Consider the following 23388-nt stretch of genomic DNA (forward strand, 5'->3'; position numbering starts at 1 on the left):
GATCCTTTTCCACCCCTTCACTCTGAGTTTGTTTGTCACACTTCTTTTTAATACACGTTTTCATATAAATGTGTAAGGATTGACCACAGGCTGCCCTTGAACAGCTGAAAAATGTGAACTTGAATCCCAGATGTACTATTTGCTAGTAAGCTGTAAGAAGGAAGACAGAATGGCAACTTGTTAGAACAAGTATGTCACTTTTTCTCAGCAGGGTCTCTTTGCAGTCTAACTGGGAATGGAGAGTGACTAGGGCAAGTGATGCATTGAGCATTCATCCATCGCTTTATAAATGAGAAGTGGTAGGGAGAAATGCAGAGAGCCCCCTCCCCGTCGCCCCCCCAGGAGTTTCCCAGCATGCTGCGGGCTTCACTCCCCTTGATTGATAGAAATCATTGTGGGTACATTACACACCTTGTAGACCTCTCAGGGTTTGAAACAAGTCAACAACAGCAAGAAGTAAAATAATGTTTGGGGCTGGGGATGTAGCCCAATGGTAGAGCACTTGTCTGGCATGCACAAGGTCCTGGGATTCATTCCTGTCATTGTAAAGAACAATATAGAAGAACATTTGAAATAATCTTATTTCTCTTGGCACACATTTTGTGTCACCCTGCTTGATAACAGAGCCAAAAGTAAGTGAAAGTTTTTGTCACACAAAAAAAAGACAAAAAATCCAGATGTGAGTAGCTCATGCCTATAATCCATGTTACTCACTCAGGAAGCTGAGATCTGAAGATCTTGGTTTGAAACCAGTCGGAGTAGGAAAGTCTGTGAATCGTATCTCCAATTAACCACCAAAAAGCCAGAAGTGAAGCTGTGACTTAAGTGTTAGAGAATCAGCCTTGAGTGAAAAAGTTCATGAACAGAACAAAGGTCCTGAATTCAAGCCTTAATACTCATCCACACTTTCTCTTTCTCTCTCTCTCTCTGTCTCATACACACACACACACACATACACACACTGTAAATAACAAAACCAAATTATTTCCATGGCAATATTGAGGGGGTGGGGGAGGTGCTTAAGTTGAATTCAAATATGAGCAGGAAAATCTCCAGTGCTCCCCTGCTATTTTATAAGTGTGACAAAACGAGGAATTTGAACTCTGGGCTATACTCGCATACCTACAGACGCAGCGTGGAAAATATCATGTTTGCGGATAATTTGTCTGGCATGTCACAGGGAAGATTCTGCTATTGTGTAATTCTAATAGAGAATCCCCATGTGCAGAAAGATGGCTGAACCCATGTGTTTTCTGTAATCTCCTTCCTTCCCCCCTCATTTTTTCTCATTACTGACATTTCGATGAAATTATAGCCATTACACCAGTACAGGGCCTGTTGGATCATCTAATTTATTCCCTGGGCTATTGTTTCATTTCAACACATGTTATCTTAGGCCTCTGCCTGCTGCATTGTTTCCATGACTTGGCTTCCAATGCTATCAAGGAAAAACGGTTCTCAGTCAGCATTCATTTATTTTCATCAGCTCTCTCTGTCTCTCCATTTATCAGGCTAAATAGGCCTTTTTCCCATTTTGTATTCACCAGAAATTTGGATGTCTGTTTTCCATATTCCAGGGCACATTTTGAAGGAATCAGTCGCAGGAACTATGCAAAGAAAACTTAGACAGCCTATCTGGAACATTTCCACTTAAATAGTTTAGTAGTTAAAAAAAAAAAAAAAAGGTGTGGTAGAAGCCAACAACACCTTATTTGACAGAAAAACATTACAGAGAAATATGTACTTGTTTCTGATGATCTGTTCTAAATTGCTTCTCTCGTTCACATTGTATTTTCTTTTTTTAAAAAATTATCCTTAAGCTGTTGTATAAAGGGGTTGGGATTCACCATGTCGGTTTGTGAGGAATGCGGTGCATCTTGATCTTATGTCATTCTCCCCCACCTCTCCCAACCCTCCTCTCAGGTTACCTGGCTCCATTTTACATGACACTTTCACATTGCACATCAGTTGGGTGTGATGGCACACACCTGTACATCTCAGCAACTGGGAAAGCTGAGGCAGAATGATTCCAAGTTCAAGGCCAGTGTGGAAAACTTAGCAATAGCCTATGTAATGTCCTGAATATGTAAACCATGCCTAGCATGTTAGAGAACCAGAGTTTAATCTCTAGTTCTACAAAAAGAAAGAAAAAGAAAGTGGCAACCAATACTAATTAGAAAGTTGACTTTTTTTTTCTTAGAAATCATTGAAAAAGTTATATGTAAAGTGGTTTAAGAAAACTTTCACTCAAAGGAAATTCTAACCAAACTAGAGAAGAGATGATGAAACAGACACACAGAAAAGGAGAAAATAAAATAATTAACAACTGATCTGATTGTGTAGTGGAAAATCCCAAGAGACTCGGCTCAAATGTTTGGTCATCAAGATTTTAAGCAAAACTAGCTTAATGTATGCCAACATAAATGTGTTTTAAAATAATGCAAAAAAAATCCCATCATAGTAACAAGACATAAGTCCCTGGTGATTTTTGCTATCACTGAGAGAAAACTAAATTGTATTCAGCAACTTAAAATCTTGGACAAGTGATTTTTTTTTGCCAGTCCTAGGGCTTGAACTCAGGTCCTGGGTGCCATGCACAAGGTTAGCACTCTACCACCTGAACCACAGTGCCATTTCAAGCTTTTTCTGTGATTCAATGGAGGTAAGAGTCTCATGGACTTTCTTGCCCAGGCTGGCTTCAAACCATCTGCAGATCTCAGCCTTCTGAGTAGATAAGATTATAGGCATGAGCTACCAGTGTCTGGCTGATATTTTCTAAATGATTAGGAGTCTGTTTTTTGAGATATCAACTCTTTTTGGAAAAGGTTTCTAGCAGTTTTAATACATATCTTCATCAGATGGGAAAAGTGATATACATTATTAACTTTTACATTTATATCTAAACAGTACTTTAAAAATCAGTGCATATTTTTACACAATATAGAATTAGTTAGCCAATACTGAATTATCTTTTCTGAATGTAAAGTGAGGTCAAAATAACATCATTAAAAGTAGGATATGTGTATAACAGCGCTAGATTGACTTTAAAAAAAAGAAAAAAGTAAATACCCAAATCTAGACTGTACAATTGTGTTATTATATATATATATATATATATATATTAAGGTATATTTAATTGCTTTATAAGTAAATGCTGTTTGTTGAAAGATACCGTTTTATGTATTCCAAGAAAGGAAGAAAAAATATTTTTATTATTAGTTATGACTGTTGTGGTTGTATTCATTTCTCTTTTTTCCTTCTTTTTCGTGTGTGTGCGTGCGTGTGTGTGCACGCACACACACTTTTTTTGGGGGGGGTGTCCGGTCGTGGGGCTTGAACTCTGGGCCTGGGCGCTGTCCCTCAGCTCTTCAGCTCAAGGCGAGCGCTCTACCACTTGAGCCACAGCGCCACTTCCGGCTTTTTTCTTTTTGCCTATGTGGTGCTGAGGAATCGAACCCAGGGCCTCAGGCATGCAAGGCAAGCGCTCTACCACTGAGCCACCTTCCCAGCCCAAGCATGCACTTTTTTGTAAGCTGTTTTGCTCAAAGCTGGCAATTGAGCTACAGCTCTACTTCTATGTTGATTTTTTTTTAGTGGTTAATTGGAGATGAGTTTCATGGACTTTCTTGCCTGGGCTGGCTTCAAAGTGTGATCCTTACATCTCAGCCTCCTGAGTAGCTAGGATTGCAGGTGTGAGTCACCAGGGACCAGCTTAGTAGCTCTTCATGTATTTATTCATTGGACTTTGAGGCAGATTGTAGACATACTTACCTAGAAGACTGCCTAAAATTCACAGCCCAGGGCCTGTTATTCTTTTCTTGCTAGACATGTAAGAACTCTAATGAAGCAATTTTAAGAACTTTGTTTATGAAAAGTTGCCTACATGTAGAAGATAGACAACTTTCGTGAAAAGAAAGGCAAATCCACCGTGGTATGAGAAGAACAGCATGAGTATCACACGCCTCGAGAACATGGGATTTGGGAGACAGCCAGATGCCTATATAAACAGTTCTGTAGTTATAACTGGAGATTCACAAAGGTTAAAGGACATAACCCTTGTCTTCTGCTGTCCTGGGATAGTGTTTTTGAGATAATGAATGCTCACTGCTCATGAGTGCATGACTGTTTCTTACAATGTCCAGATTTATTTTGTTGGCTTTGAAATTTTCCTAGATGATGGATTGACAAAAGAAAAATAGTCCCGGTGGCACTCATGCAGAGAGAAAAATGAATGTGGATGTCTTTACTCTCTAGACAAATTTTTAAAAATGTAGAGAGAAAAGGCTAGTCCAGCTCATTTTGTAGTTTTTTTTTTTAATAAAGGAGTGATGGCAGTGGTGATAACAGATTAATATGTAGTTATATGTCATCGCAGACTGTATAAAAGCCTTGTGTGCTCCAGGAAAAATAGGAAGAAGAGACTGTAATCTTCATGGGAAAGTAGTTTGAGTTAGAGCTGCAGTCCTAAATTTTTTTTCACTAGTTCTTTTTTTTTTTTTTGAGTTCTTGTTGTCTGCCAGGAAGTTTATTAACTGAGGAAATAGAACTGGAAGGGGGGGAAACATTTAAATTGCTAATTCCAAAATACTTAACAGTCTGGAAAGAAAAACAGAAGTAAAATTCCATTGTGACCCACCAAAAGGGCAAAGAGGTCCAGGTGTGGTGGTTCATACCTGTAGTCCTAACTACTCGGGAGGCTGATATATGAGGATCAAAGCAACCAGGGCAGGAAAGTCCATGAAACTCTTGCTTCTGTGTGTTATATGAGCTCCCAGACGTCTCAACTGATTTTCTTGCTTTCTGTATTCTGTGTTTGGAATTGCCTTTATTGTTTTTGTTGTTTGTTTTCCACTGCTGATTTCTCAGCAAGGAAAGGCAAGTTTGTGTGACCCAAAATTCTGATGTGCATCAAAATTGTATTCTTGGCACGTGAACAAAAATCCAATTAGTTTCCAAAGGACAAATTGTCTTCAGGGACTCAGTTAATCTAAAATTCACAACCCAGTCTGGAGGAAAATAGCACTCTAGGATTTTTTTTTTTAACACCAGCAATGCGCATTGAGGACTCTGTGAAACTATTTCTAGTGTTCATTAATTCTTTACCTAGCTTCTGTTTGTGGATGGTCATTTGATTGTTTGGAGATACCAGGCATTTCTAAGAGAACCTTGTTAGGCCATGCTTTGAAGGTGAGTGTTCAAGCCAATTAGAGTTGTGATCATTCATCACCACTGAATTTCTTGTATTGTCACAGGAGTTTGCCAGCTTGTTAACAAGGTAGAGGAGAATACTGGCAAGGTTAAGCCTTTCAACCGAAATGATGAACAGTTTCTAGAAGCTTTTGTCATCTTTTGCGGCTTGGGGATCCAGAACACACAGATGTATGAAGCCGTGGAGCGAGCCATGGCCAAGCAAATGGTCACATTGGAGGTAAGATGAAATTTTGAGGACTCCTCAGTCTGGTTTTTCTTTCCCTCTTTACGTTGTATGTTGTTCTGACCTTGTGTCCTTAGAAAATTCATGTGATCTGCATAATGAGAACTGAGAAAAACAACACTGAGCATCTTCTAGACACTTGTCAAGGCTCATTGGACCCAAACAAGACTCAAGTTACTGCTTGCTCTGTCAGTTCCCTGCTTTTGTCTTCAGAAAGTAATAGTCAACTGATAACATGGCTTACTACTACTGCAGTCTGTCCCTTCCCCATTTCTGAGATCTTTCTAGGCAGACACTTGTAAAAACAAAAAAAAAAAAACAAGAACAAAAATAACTCCTATATTTAAAAAAATGAAAAGTAAGGAAAAGAAATCAATAGAAAGCAGGAATGATTTTTTTTCTTAACTACAGATTTCTGGATTCTCATTTCTGAAAATTCTGATTCAATAATCATTTTGTGGAGAAGCTGGGAACATTGTCTTTGTTGAAATAGAACTCCTAAAACATTTTATTTTATTTACTTTTTAATTTTTTATTGTTATTATAAAAGTGATGTACAAAAGGGTTGTTACATAACTTAGATAACGAGTACATTTCTTTTGGACAATGTCACGCCTTCCTAACTTTTTATTTTAAAAGTATGATAAACATTTTAAATATAACCCCTACCTTAGTTAACATAATCAGTATATTGTTTAAAAGAAGAACTCAAAATAAACTTTCTGCCAAATTCAATCCAATAGTTATTTCTGGGGTAAGTTATAAATCATGTGTTAGTTGTCTCAACAATGTCAGAATGAAAGTTACAAGGGTTTTCTCTGAAAGTAGGGATGGAATTTGTTTATCAGAAGAACACAGTGAAACTTGCCCAAGGGTTTTCACTGTGTTGATGGAAGCAAAAAGAGAGAGATGATACTCATTGAAGGCTAGTCACCTCTCCAAGAACTATGAGCGGAATTGCAGTCATCCACATTCAAGTCTCTTCTTGTCACAGGTTCTGTCCTATCATGCTTCAGCTGCAGAGGAAGAAACAAGAGAGCTCCAGGCTTTGGCAGTAAGTAATTCTTTTCTTTCTTCGTAACACTCAATAACCATCGGGCGCCGGTAGCTCATACTTGTAATCCTAGCTACTAAGATCTGAGGATTGTGGTTCAAAACCAACCCCAGGCAGTAAATTTCTGTGAGTCGCGTATCCAGTTAACCACAAAAAGCCAGGAAATGGTGCTGTGGCTCAAGAGTACAGCTTTAGCCTTGAACAGAAAAGCTCAGGGATAAATCCCAGGCCAGGAGTTCAAGCCCTGCAACTGGCAAAAAAGAAAATAAAAAACCCCAACTAACTACAACAATACATGCAATGCACAATTTTCTGTGGCCTTAGATACTTTATTAAATGTGGTAAACATTTAGATGGACACTAGTTAAAATACTTAATCAACACTTACTTTCCTTTGAGGGTTCAAAATCACTGATCATACAGGCAACAAGTAACATATATGTACTTTACAAAACATATTATTCTGTATTTTTTCACTCTCTTTTAATCTGTAGGTTAGCTTTGAGTTGCTCAGGAAATAGAGACAGATTACTGTCAACCACCAGTGACAATCAATTGTTTTGGTTTTTTTTGAACCAGTACTTGATTCAGAATTGAGAGGAATTTTAATTTCAGATCCTATGGTTTTAATGGTATACAGTTTGAAATTGAGTTCATGTGAGGTAAGTTACTGAATTCTCATTGCATGGTTCATTGGCATCACACTAGAGAAAAGCTGGCGGGTTTGTAGGCCAAGGAGCCATGCATTCTCACTCTCCATTGGAATTGCCTGATTGAGACATATGAAAAGGTTCTTTTTGTATCCCTTTGACTTCAAATTTATTTGAGATGACCAGAGAGGTGACATCCATGTGAAGATGTGACAAGAGCCGTGAATGAAAGGAAATTTTGATCAGATTATTGAAATCCTTTTTGTTAATAGACATCACCATTGTAGCCTGTCATATACTAAACTTTTTATACCTTGACATATATTTCTCATGTTAATTGCTCAACTAGGTAGGCCTCACTGATGACTAGAATGCCAAAGGACATGTTCAAGGTCACGCTGCCATGGTGGGGTGGGGTTTGAGAGAGAAGCTCACACTCCATTCATTGTAAAGTATTGAGAGTTACAAAGCAGGAAGTAGAAAGAGGACAAGGAAACATTCTCAGCTGAATCAGGGAGGAGGAAAATGAGTCATTGTTCAGGAGTAGTGCCAGAATCTTTAGGTGATTCTACCTGAATGGTTATATATTCTTTCCTAACCAGCTTCCATTAGAATTGGTTGCATTTATTGAGTGTGTTCAGGAATAGTCTTTGAAGTTACAAAGCCACTTTTCAGTTGTTTACAAAGGCATGTAGGTTGAAAATGGGATTCACTTAGCTCTGCACTGGAGGCTCATGCCTATAATTCTAACTACTCAGGAGGCTGAGATCTGAAAAGCATGGTTCAAAGCCAGCCCTGGACAGAAGTCCAGCTGTGGCTCAAGTGGTAGGATGCTAGCCTTGAGCAGAAAAGTGCAAAGACAGCACCCCAGGCCCTAAATTCAAGCCCTGGGACTGACGCACACACAATAAGATTCACCTCAAGCATAATGGATCTATTTATTTAATCTTCCTACAATAGGATAGAATTCCCAACTGCACATCACCTATTAACTGCAAACTTTTCTAGAAGGATGTTTTACAGCATGATGAAGTTGTGCTCAAGTTGAAGGCAGGTTTATAAACTTTTTCATGTTCTTATTTTTGATAAATACAAACTAGCAAATAGAGTAATTTTAACAAATTCTCCAAAAGAATCACAAGAATATTAATTCAGCCTTTTTAATTTGAAAATAGTATATACTCTTTCCCCCTTCCTTCCCCTCCCCCACCAAAAGCAATCTGAAAACAATTTTCTCAATTGTGCTTATAATTTTAGCAAGAGAAAAACATTCAAGACTGAGAATTGCTGTAATTTGCATTGTTCAAAGCCATCTGTTGTTCCATTCAGAAAATAGATTTCTGGCAACTGCGTTGAAAAATGTGGGGTCCATTGCTTGTAGGTCAAGTGATTCATTTAAATTGGTTGGAATTTAGCAACTGATTTCAATTTTCATTTCCTATCCACTGAATTAAAATTCCTTGAGTGTCCAACCAAACAGGTGTTTGTATCATCCAGCAATCACTGCCTTTATCCTGTGTCTGATTATCTCCATTTAAAGCCTACACTGAAAAGCTGTCAAATGGTTTCTAAACTTTTATTTTTAAAAATTTATTCTTAGGAGAATTACGTAATGTATTGATGTATACTAAATCTTTACGCCTGTGTCCAGAAAGTTCGTTGTTCCAAGTTATATCAGTATAATTAATTGATAGGAAATTCAGAATCCTGTTTCTTCTCTGTGTTTTGAGGGTTTTTTTAAGTATTATTTTTAGTCTCACTTTCTTTTGGCTTAAAATTGAATGTAACAGAAGTAGGGCCTTAAAATTAAGCAATTTGCTGTAAACCTTTTATTTACTTTTCAAATTGTTTTATTTTTTCTAAGTAGTTATACAAAGGGGTATTCAATATAGACCTTTTAACAGTCCTTCATCATAGCTGTGGATAACAAGACATTCCAGCTGACTTGGGTCTGGTTATTCAGTTGTGGCATTAGTGGCTCACTCTTGTAATTCTAGTCAGGAGTCTGAGATCTGAAGATTGGTTCAAAGACAGCCAGAGCAAACAAATCTGAGACTAGTAGAGCACTACTTAGATGAAAAAGCTGAGTAACAGCATTCAAGTCCTGAGCTCAAGTCCCAGTACTACCAGTACACACACACACACACATGCACGCACGCGTGCGTACACACGCACACATACACACATATCTTGACAATATTTTAAAGCAGGGAAGAGAAATCAAGGCACAGTGGCGCACATCTGTAGTGCAGCTACTCAGGAGGTAGGGTGTAGAAGATTGTAATTAAAAACCAGTTCAGAGAAAAAGTTAGGCAGACCAGAGCTCAACAAACATACCAGCTGTGACATGTGATCCTAGCTAAAGGGATCCTGTAGACGGGGAGATCAAGGTCCAAAGATAGCCCTGAGCAAACCATCAAGACCCCAGGTAAATAGTAACTAAAACAGAAAGTACTGGAAGAGTAGCTCAAGTGGTAGAGCATCTGCTTAGCAGACACAGGGCCCTGAATTTAAAACCCAGTATGAGCAGAAGGGAAGAGACATCCGTATTCTATAGACTGTGATGTAGCAGCTGTGACTTTATTCAAAATCTGGAGCCAGGCTGGTACAGACCAGCCTGTCCTCTGGGAGAGGCCCTGAGAAAGAGGGGGCCTGTGGGGCCAGAGATCACAGAGACGCCTGCCATGATTTTGTCCTTGCAGTCTTCAGTATCATAGATGAAGCCCCTTCTATTAATACTGTTCCTGAAAATACATTTACTTTAAAAAAGGACTATTAAGATTGACGTTTCTTTTCCTTTTGCCATTTATATTGAACAAATATCAAGAAGTAGTGAAACAAAATGCCTTTACAAAACACCAGAGAGTTTGACATTTCATGGGAGAGCAAGTTCAGTAACATCCCTCTTTTCAGAAGACTTCTTTTAATAAATAATGTTACGAACAAGTAGCCCTTTCTTAATTGTTAGCTATGAGGGGAAGTCACTTCCAGTGTCCATTCATTCTTACTTTGGTGCTTGAGAGCTGCGATTTCAGACCTGGGGTGGGCAGAGACCATCTGATAGCAATGTGGGTTTTGTTGTTGTTTGTATAAAGAACACATAATTTAAGAAGAGGGAAATGGATGGACCTAGAACAAATCTTATTAAATGAGGTAAGCCAAGCTCAGAAACACAAACAGCACTTGTTTTCTCTCATATGCAGAAGCTAGATCTAAAATACACTGGGACATGATAAATTATAGACTCTAGATATTCACACACAGAGGCCTATGTGCCTCTGATCATATAAAATAATGTTTATCAAAATGAATTCCAGGAAATGAAAACAGGAGGATTCTTTTCCTTTGGTGTTTTTGTTTCCTTTCTATCTTGTTTGTTCATTTACCTGTCGTTGGGAGGGTAAAAGGAGACCTAGAAGTAAAGGGGCAAAAGGGTGAACAAATCAGCTGTGCTACGCACTAGACACTATGTGGAAAATGAACTATACAACCTGTGGCTAGGGACAGGAGGGAAAAACTGGGGAAAAGCAAGGAAAGGAGTGACATTGTCCAAAAAGAAATGTACTCATGACCTGACTTATGTAGCTGGAACCCCTCTGTACATCACCTTTATAGTAACAACAACAACAACAACAAAGACACACAATTGGCTAAATTTTGTAGTCATGAAGCTAGGTGTATTTATTTTCTGCTGAGGTTACCGGCAACTTTACCACAGGCTAAAAATAAATCTTCTTTATGAGGCCTCCACCAAAAATAAGAAACTCAATCGTTTTTAAAGATCGTTGTATTTGCTTTATCCAAATGTGTTTATTTCTGTGAACACATCCTTTATAGATTGCAAGGAGACCATACACTTTGTAGCTACACTATTTTTTTTACTATTTCAATTCTTGGTTGAATTATTGAAAAGATGCCCTCCTTATTTGTGTGCCTAGGGGACACACAGTCCCTTCTGTTACAGAAGTGATCTTCATTGGGGAAGTTGTGGAGAGGGCTCTCATGTCCTAAGATGTTACACAGCCCAGCTGGAAAAGTAGATATGAGCTTAGATTTCCTGTCACTGAATGTTAGGGTTCTTTTGTTTTTTTGTTTTGTCAGTCATGGTCCTGAACTCTGGGCCTGGCCACTGTCCCTGAGCTCTTCAGCTCAAGGCAAGTACTCTACCACTTGAGCTACAGCACCACTTCTGGTTTTCTGGTAGTTAATTAGAGATAAGAGTCCACAGACTTTTCTGTCTGGGCTGGCTTTGAACCATGATGCTCAGATCTCAGCCTCCTGAATAGCTAGAATTATAGGTGGGAGCCACCAGCACCTGGCCATGTTAGGGCTCTCTGAGGCCAACTACCAACATATTTCTGTTCGACTAAACAACTGTATCTCATTTATGCATGTGTCTGTCTTCCCCATTGGACTCTTCATTCTGGAATGTAATAATGATGTTGACTATTTAGTGATGACATAACAAGAGCCTGGTTTGTGTGTTTTGTTGGATGATTGTTTAAATGAATTGATGCACTCTATAAAACCCACACTTCTTAAGAGCTCATAGCATAAAGAAACAAACAAAAAGAAATGAACTACCAGCTCAAGTTTCTTAACTTCAATTCAGTAAGATTTTTTACTTATTTTTTTCTGCAAATGATTATGAAGGTAGAAATTATTTAATAATTGGTCCCAAATTCAAAGCAGCCTGCTAATAATGTGCTAGAGGTGGCCATGTCAGGAGCTTTGTGGTCTCCAGGCTTGAGTAGAAATACGTAATGAAAGAACTTACAGAGCGTCCATGACACATTGATTTTTGTTAGTGGTGGCAATGGGGTGGGAGACTTCACAAAATCTGGTAGGGACAACACTGAGGTCATAAAATGTTCCTGTCACATTTGAGACCTTTTGTGCACCAGCCGTTCTTATAATGTGCATTCAAGAAATGGTATACTCATTTTCAACTAACAGAGAAGTGAAACAAGCCAGAAGAAAAAGCGTCACAGGTTGCGAGAATAAATATAAGCTTTTTGTGTATTCAACCTAACCAGTTCTCTGTTTGCTGGACATAATCTAGAATTGGCTGTTTTAAGTAATTCCTTCCAGAGCTGATAATAAATAGAAAACCTGTGAGCCACTGCTTGTGTGTTCGGGAGCAAGAGAATCAAAATATAATAACACTAATATAAACTAAAGCTGATTTTTTTCACATTACCATAATAAAGAGCTGAGGACATGGCTCAAATGGTAGAACACTTGCCTTAAAAGTACAAAGCCCAGAGTTCTAATGTCAATACCACTAAAAACAAAAATAGAACAGAAAAGAAAATTTACATTCATGAAGTATTTATAATGCAACTGAGAAAAGAAATCCAACTATAATCATAAGTTTCAAAAGTAAACAAAATGAGTAATAGAACTACAAGAGAATGTTATAGGCTACATGAATTGGCATTCTGGTGATATGGTTGATGGCTGAAAAATAAAACCAAAATACACAAAACCTTATTCAGTCTTTACTTCCCACTCTAGATGGTCATTATAGAAGGCACTCCAAATACAACAACGAATATGTGGTTTGATATACAACATAATTATACAATAGTAGGGAACAATGAAAGAACAGAACTATGGAAATGGTAAGATTTAGGGCACTATGAAATTGGACAGTCTAGAGTGAATTCATAGGAGACGCTATAGTTATACAGTGTCTAAGCAGTTCTTGGTGCATCAGGCCTCTTTAATCAGTGTTGTGACTTCAACCCTCACTGTAATTCAGCAGCCTGCAGGTTGAGACCACACCTGGATTTTGGCCATGTTAGTGCTATAAGAACAAATGTTAGAGGCTGGGTGCTGGTGGCTCATGCCTTTAATCTTAACTACTCAGGAGGCTGAGTTCTGAAGACTGCAGTTCAAAGTTAGCTTTGTCAGGGCAGTCCATGAGACTCCAGCCAGCCAGCAAAAAGCCGAAGTGGAGCTGTGGCTCAAATGGCAAAACATCAGCCTTGAGCAAAAAGAATAAAGGAGTACGCCATAGCCTAGAGTTCAAGTCTCAGCACTGCCCCTCCCCCAGAAAAGAATGTTTTAAGGAAGCCATAAAATGTGTGGTTTTCTGGCTATGACTTAAGTTAAAACTCTGAAGCCCAGAGCCCTTTCTTTTCTTTCCTTTTTTTTTCAAATCCCTCTACCACATCAAATAGCAGCTAACTTTCCCTGCAGCTTCTGCCCATTACAAATGACAAGCAGTCACCACAAGGCTTTTTATTTTATTCTAGGCAACCACAAGCCAACATTTAAATGCCCAAATCCTGCCAATTATTAATAGCTTCTCCCTGTGATGCAGCAGTGCCCAGATTTCAGCATTCTTAGAATCACCTGATAGGCCTGTTCTGACAAGCAGATGGCCAAACCCATCCAGGTTTCTGATTCAGGAGCTCCAGAATTCTCATTTGTAACCAGTTCCTGGGAAGCTCACCTTCCAGGGACCACATTCGAAGAGCCCCTGCTGTGACTGGGTCCTGATTCTCTTCTACTTTCAAATTCATCTCGATCAACGATCCCATCTCAGATGCCTAGTCTGCGATCATTTTTGTTGCCCAAAAGAGTAACATCTCAGTTCAGTTGTGGATAATAGAAACTACTGTCTTTTTTAGACAAAATAGCTAATTTTTTTGGTCTTTTTTTTTTAATGAGAGGGGATGAACTCATTTGAGCCACAACAACACTTAAAGCTTTTTCAAAAAAATATTTTTATTATCTTTAAGTAGTTGTACAAAGGAGTTGTCATTCATCAAAGCAATTTATGAATATAGTGCATTTGATCAGTATTCTCACCCACGCCTCCCAATCCCCCCTTCACTTATTTATCTTAATACTAGGTTATATATTGAAATTTTTGCCATTTAACAAAGCAATTTATGTGTACAGTGAATCTTGATCTGTTATCACTTCAACATCTTCACTTGGACCCACCCCCTTCCCTGATATTTCTCAGTTTTGTGGTATATACAATGAATTCTTGTCTGCGTTTCTCCCCCTTTCCCTCATCATTCTTCTACTCCTCTCCCCTTGGTCCCACCCTCCCTTCTTAAAAGTACCTACTTTGAGGTAATTAATTGGAGATGGGCTTTTCTGCCCAAGCAGATTTTGAACCATGGGCCTCAGATCTCAGCCTTCTGAGTAGCTAGGATTACAGACATGAGCCACGAGTGCCCAGCTTTAATGATCAGTTTTATATTTGGTTCTTTGTTAGTCAGATGATATTTAGAACAAAAGGTTTAGATAAGATCACCAAGAAATTAAAATCTTTTTTTGGGGTGGGGGGGCTGGTTGTGGGGTTTGAACTCTGGGCTTGGGCGCTGTCCCTGTGCTCTTCAGCTCAAGGCAAGTGCTCTACCGCTTGAGCCACAGTGTCACTTAGGGTTTTCTAGTGGTTTGTTGGAGATAAGAGTCTCACAGACTTTCCTGCCCAGGCTGGCTTTGAACCACGATCCTCAAATCTCAGCCTCCTGAGTAAGTAGGATTACAGGCGTGAGCCACCGGCGCCTGGCTTAAGAAATTAAAATCTTTTACTAACTATAATTACTTCCCTTAAACCAAGATAGTTGAATGTATAACTCAGACCAACCCAAAGAATACACATAGACCACACACACGCACACACACACACACACACACACACACACACACACCAGTAAGCTGACTGGTAGATTGAATGGTGAACTTTGTCTATTTTTTTGTGTGTATATCTTTTACATGTGTTTAATTTGACACAGATGAAAACTAGAGTCTGCTGGGAATTCAAAGGCATTGTGCTTTTCTATGGAAAATTAGGCAGTTGTTTTATGGGATTAAATACCATTATAGTTTCAGGAGTTTGAATTGGATTTTCCAACCAAAAATATATGTATTTTTTATATATAGTATCTTATTCATATACAAATTCTTTAAAAAGTGGTATTTCTATTGGGTTCCTTAAACCAAGCTAATGAAAAGGCTGAGGATCTTAGAATCTGGAGGATGCAGTTTGAATCCACCCAGGGCAGAAAAACCTGTGAAACTCTTATCTGCAAAATAACCAGCCAGAAGCAGGGCTGGATGCATGGTTCAAGTAGTAGAACTGACCAAATAAAGCCAAGCAAGCATAAAGCCCTGAGTTCAAACCCCCAGTGCCACTAAAAAAGTTTGATTTTGTTTTCAAAACCATAATACAATAAATCATTTTGCCATCTGATGGAAGATCAAGCTCAGAAATGTCACTTTGTAAATTTTAACAAATACAACCATCACTCAAAAAAAAAAAACTGAAAAATCTAGAATTTAATGTACTTGTTCTTTCCCAGAGATACCACCCACTTCATTCCTTGCTACCAGTAAAATGTAGGATGTTTTGTTTGGTAGAAAGAGTTATGGGTAATTCATTTCACTTCAAATTGCCTTTCAAAAGTTGATTTTTCTGTGAGAGAGAAGAAGCAAATTAGCAGGGCTTTAAAGGATTCTTGACTTTGTCATGTCTTCTTAGAGACTGATCCCAGAATCCTGAACCCCAGTATCCCTGAGCACAAAGCTCTTAAGGGAAACGTCTGCACATCCATACAGGGCCTGCTCAGGAAGCTGAGTTGTGGTGTCATATGACTCAAGGAGCAAAGATTTATTTTTCTCCCAGCCGAGAGGCAGGGAAGCGGCAGAATGCACAGAGACCCAGGCTGTTTTATTGCTGCCTCCACCCTTGCAGCATGCAGAAAAAGCTTTGTGAAAAGAAAAGAAAATACACTTGTTAAGCCTGACGATGTCCTAAGAAAGAAAATCTGGCCCCTTGTCTTTTAGTTATGTTTTGAGTTCAAAGGTGGGCTTATTCCCACCTCCATTCTTCCCCACTGCGGTTGGTACCTCATCTCTAAAGTTAGAGGCACGAACAAACAAGTTCAGCCTTTATCTAAACATTTGCAATCCTCCTGTCTTCTATTTCAGCCCACGCATTCCTCAGTCGTGGAGCTCACTTTACAGAACACATACTTCCTCATGAATTTGGGTCCTGAAGAAACAATCCTTGACTATGAACCTTGCAGGTTTAAAAAAGTCCGGGAAGCAAAAATGAAAGACCAGGAGAAACAGAAGACTGTTCCAGTGACCTTAGATTCATAGTGACATTGTCAGCTCTTAGATAGCTCTCAAGATTATTACTATTTTTATCTTTTTACTTTGTGGAAGATAAAGATAAAGGAAACCCATGGTAACACAGCTCCTCATTGAAAATCAAAGGGAGTGGAATCTGGTTCCATCTCTGTTTTTTCCTTTCTTTTCATCTCATTAGTATTAGTCTAACAAACCCAAAACTTTTCAAAGAAGCTCTGACAGGACTAGGAATATAGTTTACGTGGTAGAGTGCCAGTCTAACACACTTAAGCTCCTGAATTCAAATCCCAGTACTATCCCTCACCCTCGCCCCACAAAAAAAAAACACCAGACCCTAGAATGGCAAATGACCCAGGAAGGAGTGGAGGGTTCCTAGGACTCCAGTGACCCAGGACAGGACAGGAAATCTAGGAGAGAAAAGGCTGTAGGGCTCTGCCTGGTCTGAGGGAAGCTCCTTGGCCTCAGCCAGATTCTCTTTGCTGGAAATTGGGGTACAGTATGACCTGGTATTTCAGAAGCTTTTTATTTTGAGACAGAATCTTGGCATGTAGCCCCTACCAATATATGGGCTTGAACTATGTTCATTAACCTCATGTGGCTCTGTTTGTAACAAGAGAATTGTTCCTGTAATAAAACATTCCTGATATATTACCTTTATGGTAGGCAGCTTTCTTTTACAGAGCAGATCAGCTTTAAAAAAGGAAAGACTAGTGTCAAGCAAGGTGGTGCAGGCCTATAATTCCAGCACTCAGGAGGATGATTCAAGAGGGTTGGGAGTTCAAGACTAGCCTGGACCAACTTGGATTTTATATATGGTCAGTCCCTTTATCAAGAGGGAAGGAAACTGGAAAGGTTTATTTTACCTCCTGGTTTCAGATGACATTTGGTCATCTCTGTGGCTTTTGGATCTGGGGTGAGGCAGTATATGTGGCATGAAGCCCTGATTGAACAAGATACTTAGCTCATGGTGGCCAGGAAGTGAAAGAGGAAAAGGTGGGACTAAGGTCCCAATATCCTCTCCACAGACATGACACCCCCCCCCATAATGTCACTTCCTCCCACTAGGCTCTGTCACCTCCCAACAGTGACACCCTACAGCCCAAGCCTTGAACACATTGGCCAGTATGGGTCATTTCACATCTACTATAGCAACATTTTAAAAGACAAAATAGTAAATACATAATGTTCTTTTTTTCCTATAGCCAAGTGAGAAAATTTTGTGATTCCCTTTATTTCACCTTTTTCATCTCTCTTTTCCTAAGGCTGCTGTGGTGCCATCTGCCCAGACCCTTAAAATTACTGACTTTGGCTTCAGTGACTTCGAACTGTCTGATCTGGAAACGGCGCTGTGCACAATCCGGATGTTCACTGACCTCAACCTTGTACAGAACTTTCAAATGAAACATGAGGTAGGAAGGCAGAATGCCCTTTGGGAGGTAGAGAGGGAGGCAATTGGTTGAGAACACTAATAATTTATATGCTATTGCCTAATGGATAGCTGTAGATTCTTAAAGAAAAGTGGCCAGTTAAAAAGACATGTACTAGCTGGGCACCCATGGCTTACACCTGTAATCCTAGCTGAGTCAGGAGACTGAGATCTGAGGCTCTTGGTTTGAAGCCAGCCTGAACAGGAAAGTTCGTGAGACACTTATTTACAGTTAAGCACCAAAAAGTAGAGCCATGGCTCAAGTGGTAGAGTGCTAGCCTTGAGCAAAACAAAAAAGGCCCAGGGATAGCACCCAGGCCCTGAGTTCAAGCACCAACATATACACACACACACACACACACATAGCACATAGCAAGCACTAGGTTAAAGAATGTGGGAAAGTGTTCCTAATTGGAGGACAGGATTGGCCAAGCCAGAATAGCAGGAGATATTGTAGCTAGGCCTGGTTGAGGGGTAAGCATGACCAGAAAAGCAACTAGAAAGGAAGGTCACAAACAAATTCTGTAGAACTTTGTGAGCTATTCAAAGGAATTTAGATTTCATGATAAAAACAACCTTAAGTCACCGAGGGATTTTCAGCAGAGAGGAGCAAGATATGACTGCAGCAGTGGACAGGCTGGGCTCGGAGGGAGTACAAGACACTCGACATGAGGGGTCATCTGTGCGGGCTGTGGGTGAGGACTGATTTAACGCTCGGTAACCTCACTTGCTTCTCTGACAATCTCAGGACTGGAATTATTTCATTGAAATGTCAGTGTAGAGACATCCAGAGATTGGGTTTTGTCTCTAATGGCTGTGGACATAGCACCCAAGAATAAAAAGGAAGCAGCCTAGCTTATAATGACGTATGCCACACTCTTATAACTTTCCGGGTATCTTTTCTGATGCAGTAAGTAGCTAGTCTCCATACACAGATAGTCTAAGAAACTTCCACAGCTTGAAAGCTAAACTACTGTTTAGGCCTTCATTAATTGATCGAGTGAAAGTTTATCTACATGCTTTGGGTACTCAAAGCTGTCAGGTGTAAATGTCTATGATGAATTCCTTCCACTCACAAGGGTCTCACAGGAATAATAGTGAACAGAGCTAAGCTTAACACAGTGTCTTGTAGCATTAGTAGAGACCCAAAGCTAGTTCTTTCTCAGTTTAACCAACGGTTTTATTAATATTTCTTGGATGAACAACTACCCACAGACAAACCATGCTTCACTTGCTAGACTGTGATGGTTAAGGAATAGCATATGCCCTTTAATGATGGCCACAAGCTCTCAAGAGAGACTCTTGAGCTGTGACTGTTACCTCCTTTTTTCCAAATGAAGAAATTGGGATGGGATGGTAGAATAGAAAAATCATAGCACTCATTCTCTCTTTCTGTGTATCTCTTTGCCTCTATCTCTGTCTCTCCCTCCTCCTGTCCCCCTCCCTCTCTCTCCTTCCCCCCTTCTTTCTCTTACTCTCATTTGGCTTTTCCACTCAAGATTGGCACTCTGTCTCTTGAGCCACACCTCCACTTCTGGCTTTCTGCTGGATTAGTGGAGATAAGAATCTTGACAGACTTTTCTTCCCAGCCTGGCTTCAAGCTTTAATCCTCAGATCTCAGCCTCTTTAGTAGCTAGGATTACAGGCATGAGACACCAGTGTCTGGCTAAAGTCATAGGTCCTGTAGTTATTATTTTGGGTTGTTAACCTCTCATGCTCCTAGTTTATCTGTACTTTATGGCTACTGGTCTTCCTGCTTTCATCCCCCATAATTGAGAAGTCTGTGCTCATGTATATGATACTGATGTGTGCATGTGTGTTCTCTTCTGTCTCACATTCTGCTTAATCCACAACTATGGAACCCTTGGTCCTTTATCCTAGTCCTAGGCCAAATATGATAGTACTTGAAGGAGAGAGAGCTTATTTTTGTTTAGAGGGAGTGGGGCAGGAAAACCCGGTCAGTCATGAGGCTTGAACGCAGGGTCTGGATGCTGTCCCTGAGCTCTGTTTTGCGCAAAGCTAGTGCTCTACCACTTTGAGCCACAACTTCACCACAAGTCTTTGAGTGGTTGGTTAATTGGAGAGAAAGAGTGTCACAAAAGCCTGGCTTTGAAACGTGATCCTCAGATCTCAGCTTCCTGAGCATTACAAGCATGAGCCACTGGTGCCAGGCTATGTCTTCTCTATTAATGGGATGTAAATGGCATCTAGACGTAGAAGTTCTACATGTGGCTCTCAGTTCTGCTTCTTGTACATTTTAGGAACATGGAAACCTTGACAGTATTTCAAATCCTGAAGTTCCTACACATGTAATGATTCAATGGAGAAATTTGTCCAGAATATAGGAATGTGATTCATGGGCCTTCTATGAAATTCTGTCTACTTACTTCTTAGCTTTTTAGGTGCCATTTGAAGGTTGAGAATGAAGAAGGGCTTTCTCTCTGTATTTGTTTTTATTCTGATGATCCTTTGGATTTTTATCCATCAGAAAAATACCTATTTCCTAGTACTTACTTTGTTAGGCTTTGACTTTTAGTAGTCTTTCTAAAGAGTTATACAATTTGTGTTCTCCATAGATTCCATTATACTTCATTTAATTCACTTATAGTCACTTGGGTGACACCCAGCATGCTTACTTCTAGATTTATAGGCACATTCTAGTTCTCACTAATGAGGGAAATCATGCAACCTGTGCTTCTCTGGGTCTGGCTTCGATTAACACAATCCTCTCCAGGTCTTTGCATTTCCTTATGAATGCTAAATATGTCATTCTTTCTGATGGTTGAATACTAGGAAATGGGTACTTGCCGGGGGCGGGGGGCGGTTGTCAAGAAGAGAGGAATCGAAAAATGAAGTAGGGAAATGAGTAGAATGCAGGCAAGAAATTGTATATACAACAGAACTGAGAAAAATAAGGGAAGGTATGGGTGGGGAGGTGAAGGTGTTGAACAGATAACATGGAGAAAGACCCATGTATACATACATTGCTTTGTTAAATGGCCAAAAAAAATTCAGTAACCTAAAAATAAAGGGAAAAGGTCAGATAATGTGATGTCAGGAAAATGAACCCTTAGACATGTATTTTAATGTTTTTTCTTTCATGCATGTGTTTCTAACGCATTTATAAGACTATCTCTTTGTTGCTTTGTATGTCCCTCCCCCACAGTATAACCCCTGCTTTCACTATATTTGATGTCAGTATAACTTGTGGAGGAGAGGGGGAAAAAAACAGTTGTTTAAGGATACAGGTGGACCTGATGCAACAACGAGAAGTATAAGTTGTCATGTCCAAAATGAGCTTTACAACGTCGGTTGGGGCGGGGGGGAGGGGGGCAGGAGAAGGATTGGGATTGGGGGGGAGGGGGGAGGCTGGGAAGGGATGTGAAGGGTAAACCAAAGGAGGAGGCTGCAATGCTTGGTAAGAAATGTACGCATTATCCTGCCCATGTAATTGTAACCCCTCTGTACAGTATGTTCACAAATAAAAAATAAACTAATTAATTTAAAAAAAAAGTGACATACGCCAGTGGCTCACACCTTTAATCCTAGCTACTCAGGAGGCTGAGATCTGAGGATCATGGTTCAAAGCCAGCCAGGGCAGGAAAGTCCATGAGATTCTTTTTTTTATTATTATTGTGAAAATACCATACAGAGGGGTTACAATTACATGGGCAAGGTAATGAGTACATTTCTTATCGAGCATTGTTGCCTCCTCCTTTGTTTCCCCTTCCCATCTCCCCCCCCCCACCTTCTCCGCCAGAGTTGTAAAGTTCATTTTTCGACATAACATCTTGTATCCATGAGATTCTTATCTCCAATGAAATACTCAGAAAAAGTTGGAAGTGATACTGGGGCTTAAGTGTTAGAGTGCTTGCTTTGAGCACAAATAAGCTCAGGGTCAGAGCCTAGGGCCTGAGTTCAAGCCCCAAGACTGGCAAAAAGAAAAGAAAAAAAAAAGAGGGGAGGGGTGGATTGGGAGGGGTAAATGAGAAAATTGAAAGTGGCGACATTGATGAAAAGCACTGTATTCATAAACTGCTGTGTTGAATAGCAACTCCCTTGTATAACTACATAAAGAAAATAAACCTATTTAAGAAAAACAAATAAACATTATATAACATACACATGTATCTGGGAAGGAGGGAGGGAGAGAGAAAGGGAAGGGAAGGGGAAGGAAAAAAGGAAAGAAAGAAAAGAATTTTGTCCTCCTGCCTTTATTCCTACTTTTCGTTTCTGTTTGGAGAACTTCTGTTTTAAATCTGAGCAGTCTGATCACTGTGATGATTCTCATTGGACTTGCTTTCGAGACTCTTCTCTGTGTTCATTTTCAGATCTTATTGTCAGTGTTGTTTTAAGATGACAAAATTTAATTGCTTTTGCTTGGAGTATATATGAGTATCACCAACTTGCCTGGGCAAAGAGAATTTCATCTTGAAAGAGTTTCCACTCTCTACTTGGTTTCCAAACCTTGAGTTCAGTTACAGTGACCTCAGCCATTGCTGAATTTCTCTCCTGAATTTTATCTTCTGCAGTTTATAGTACCACAAACTTTTCTTCCCCTCAGAGCGAACTCTCCCCCACTCCCTCCCTCCGGCACCACCACCACCACCAAAAAAATCAAAAATAAAAATCTCTGCTTCCGGGAGAACTCTAGGCTGGAACCATGCTCTTGCTTTTGTGTTTATTTGGGTACATATTTTATAAGTGCACTTTTGCTGTTTTCACTGGCGAGTGTGTCTTAAACGCAGAAGCTGAGCTGATTTCTCTTTCTTCTTTCTCCCATGGAACCTTGAATATACCCCTCAGACCTCTGCAAGTCTCTAATCGCTGGTGACCCTATCGAGTCAATTCAACAGGCTCTTGAGAGAATCTGAGCTGCAAATGATTACTCGACAGTCCTGTACAAAATACAGGACTGGGGCATGACTCAACTACCATACAGAGAGCCAAAGGGTAGGAGACAGCATTGTGCTTGTTGCCTGAATTGCCTGCAAACAGAATCAGGGAACAGGAACAAAAAGATCCGAAAAGCACAGAGAAAGCACAGAGCCCACCAAAATCATTAGCTGTGCCCTTCCACATAAAGACTCGTTAATCATAATATGTTGAATACTTTCTCTAACTCTTTTTTCATTCCCCAAAGCTACATAGTTTTGTATTTGCAGCATATGCCATGCTCTCTGCAAGAAGAAGCTCATATTTATTTTCATAAAATCCCCTCAAGTGTAGTAAATCATTCAGATTTGAAGAGGCAAGCTCTGACGTTAAACACAAACACAACCATGCCAAAAGCCCATGCACCCCTGGGGATATACTCTAATATACCACTTACTAGTTGAATGAAGCCCAGCTGATAATACTTGCCTAAACTTACCCAGCCTTCTTCCCTTCTCATCTTTTTTTTTCTTCTTCTTCATTTTCTTTCTTTTATCTTATTTATTTTTTGTGGGGTTTACCAGTACTGGGATCAAACTCAGGGCCTCCATCTCTTGTTTGCCTTTTTTTTAAGGTTTGCTGTTCTACCACTTGAGCCACACATCCACTTCTGGTTTTTTGCTGGCTAATTGGCAATAAGATTCTCAAGAACTTTTCATCCCAGAGTGGCTTTGAACATTGATGCTCAGATCTCAGCCTCTTAAGTAGTGAAGATTATAGACATAAGCAATCAGTGCCTGGCACTCTTCCATCTTTTTTTTTTTTTTTG

The 23388-nt window shown here is 39.7% G+C and overlaps 1 protein-coding gene across 1 annotated transcript in view; it reads left to right on the forward strand.

Moving 5' to 3' along the window:
• The window catches only part of Pde5a (phosphodiesterase 5A, cGMP-specific), a 128456-nt gene that overhangs the window by 75779 nt on the left and 29289 nt on the right, over positions 1–23388 (forward strand). Inside the window, exons 10-12 of the mRNA XM_013023842.1 lie at positions 5253–5428; positions 6429–6488; positions 17521–17667. Of these exons, the coding sequence (XP_012879296.1) occupies positions 5253–5428; positions 6429–6488; positions 17521–17667 (383 nt within the window). The remainder of the gene's footprint in view (positions 1–5252; positions 5429–6428; positions 6489–17520; positions 17668–23388) is intronic.

This window comes from Dipodomys ordii, unplaced genomic scaffold (genome assembly GCF_000151885.1).
Source record: "Dipodomys ordii isolate 6190 unplaced genomic scaffold, Dord_2.0 Scaffold70, whole genome shotgun sequence".
Lineage (NCBI taxonomy): Eukaryota > Metazoa > Chordata > Mammalia > Rodentia > Heteromyidae > Dipodomys > Dipodomys ordii.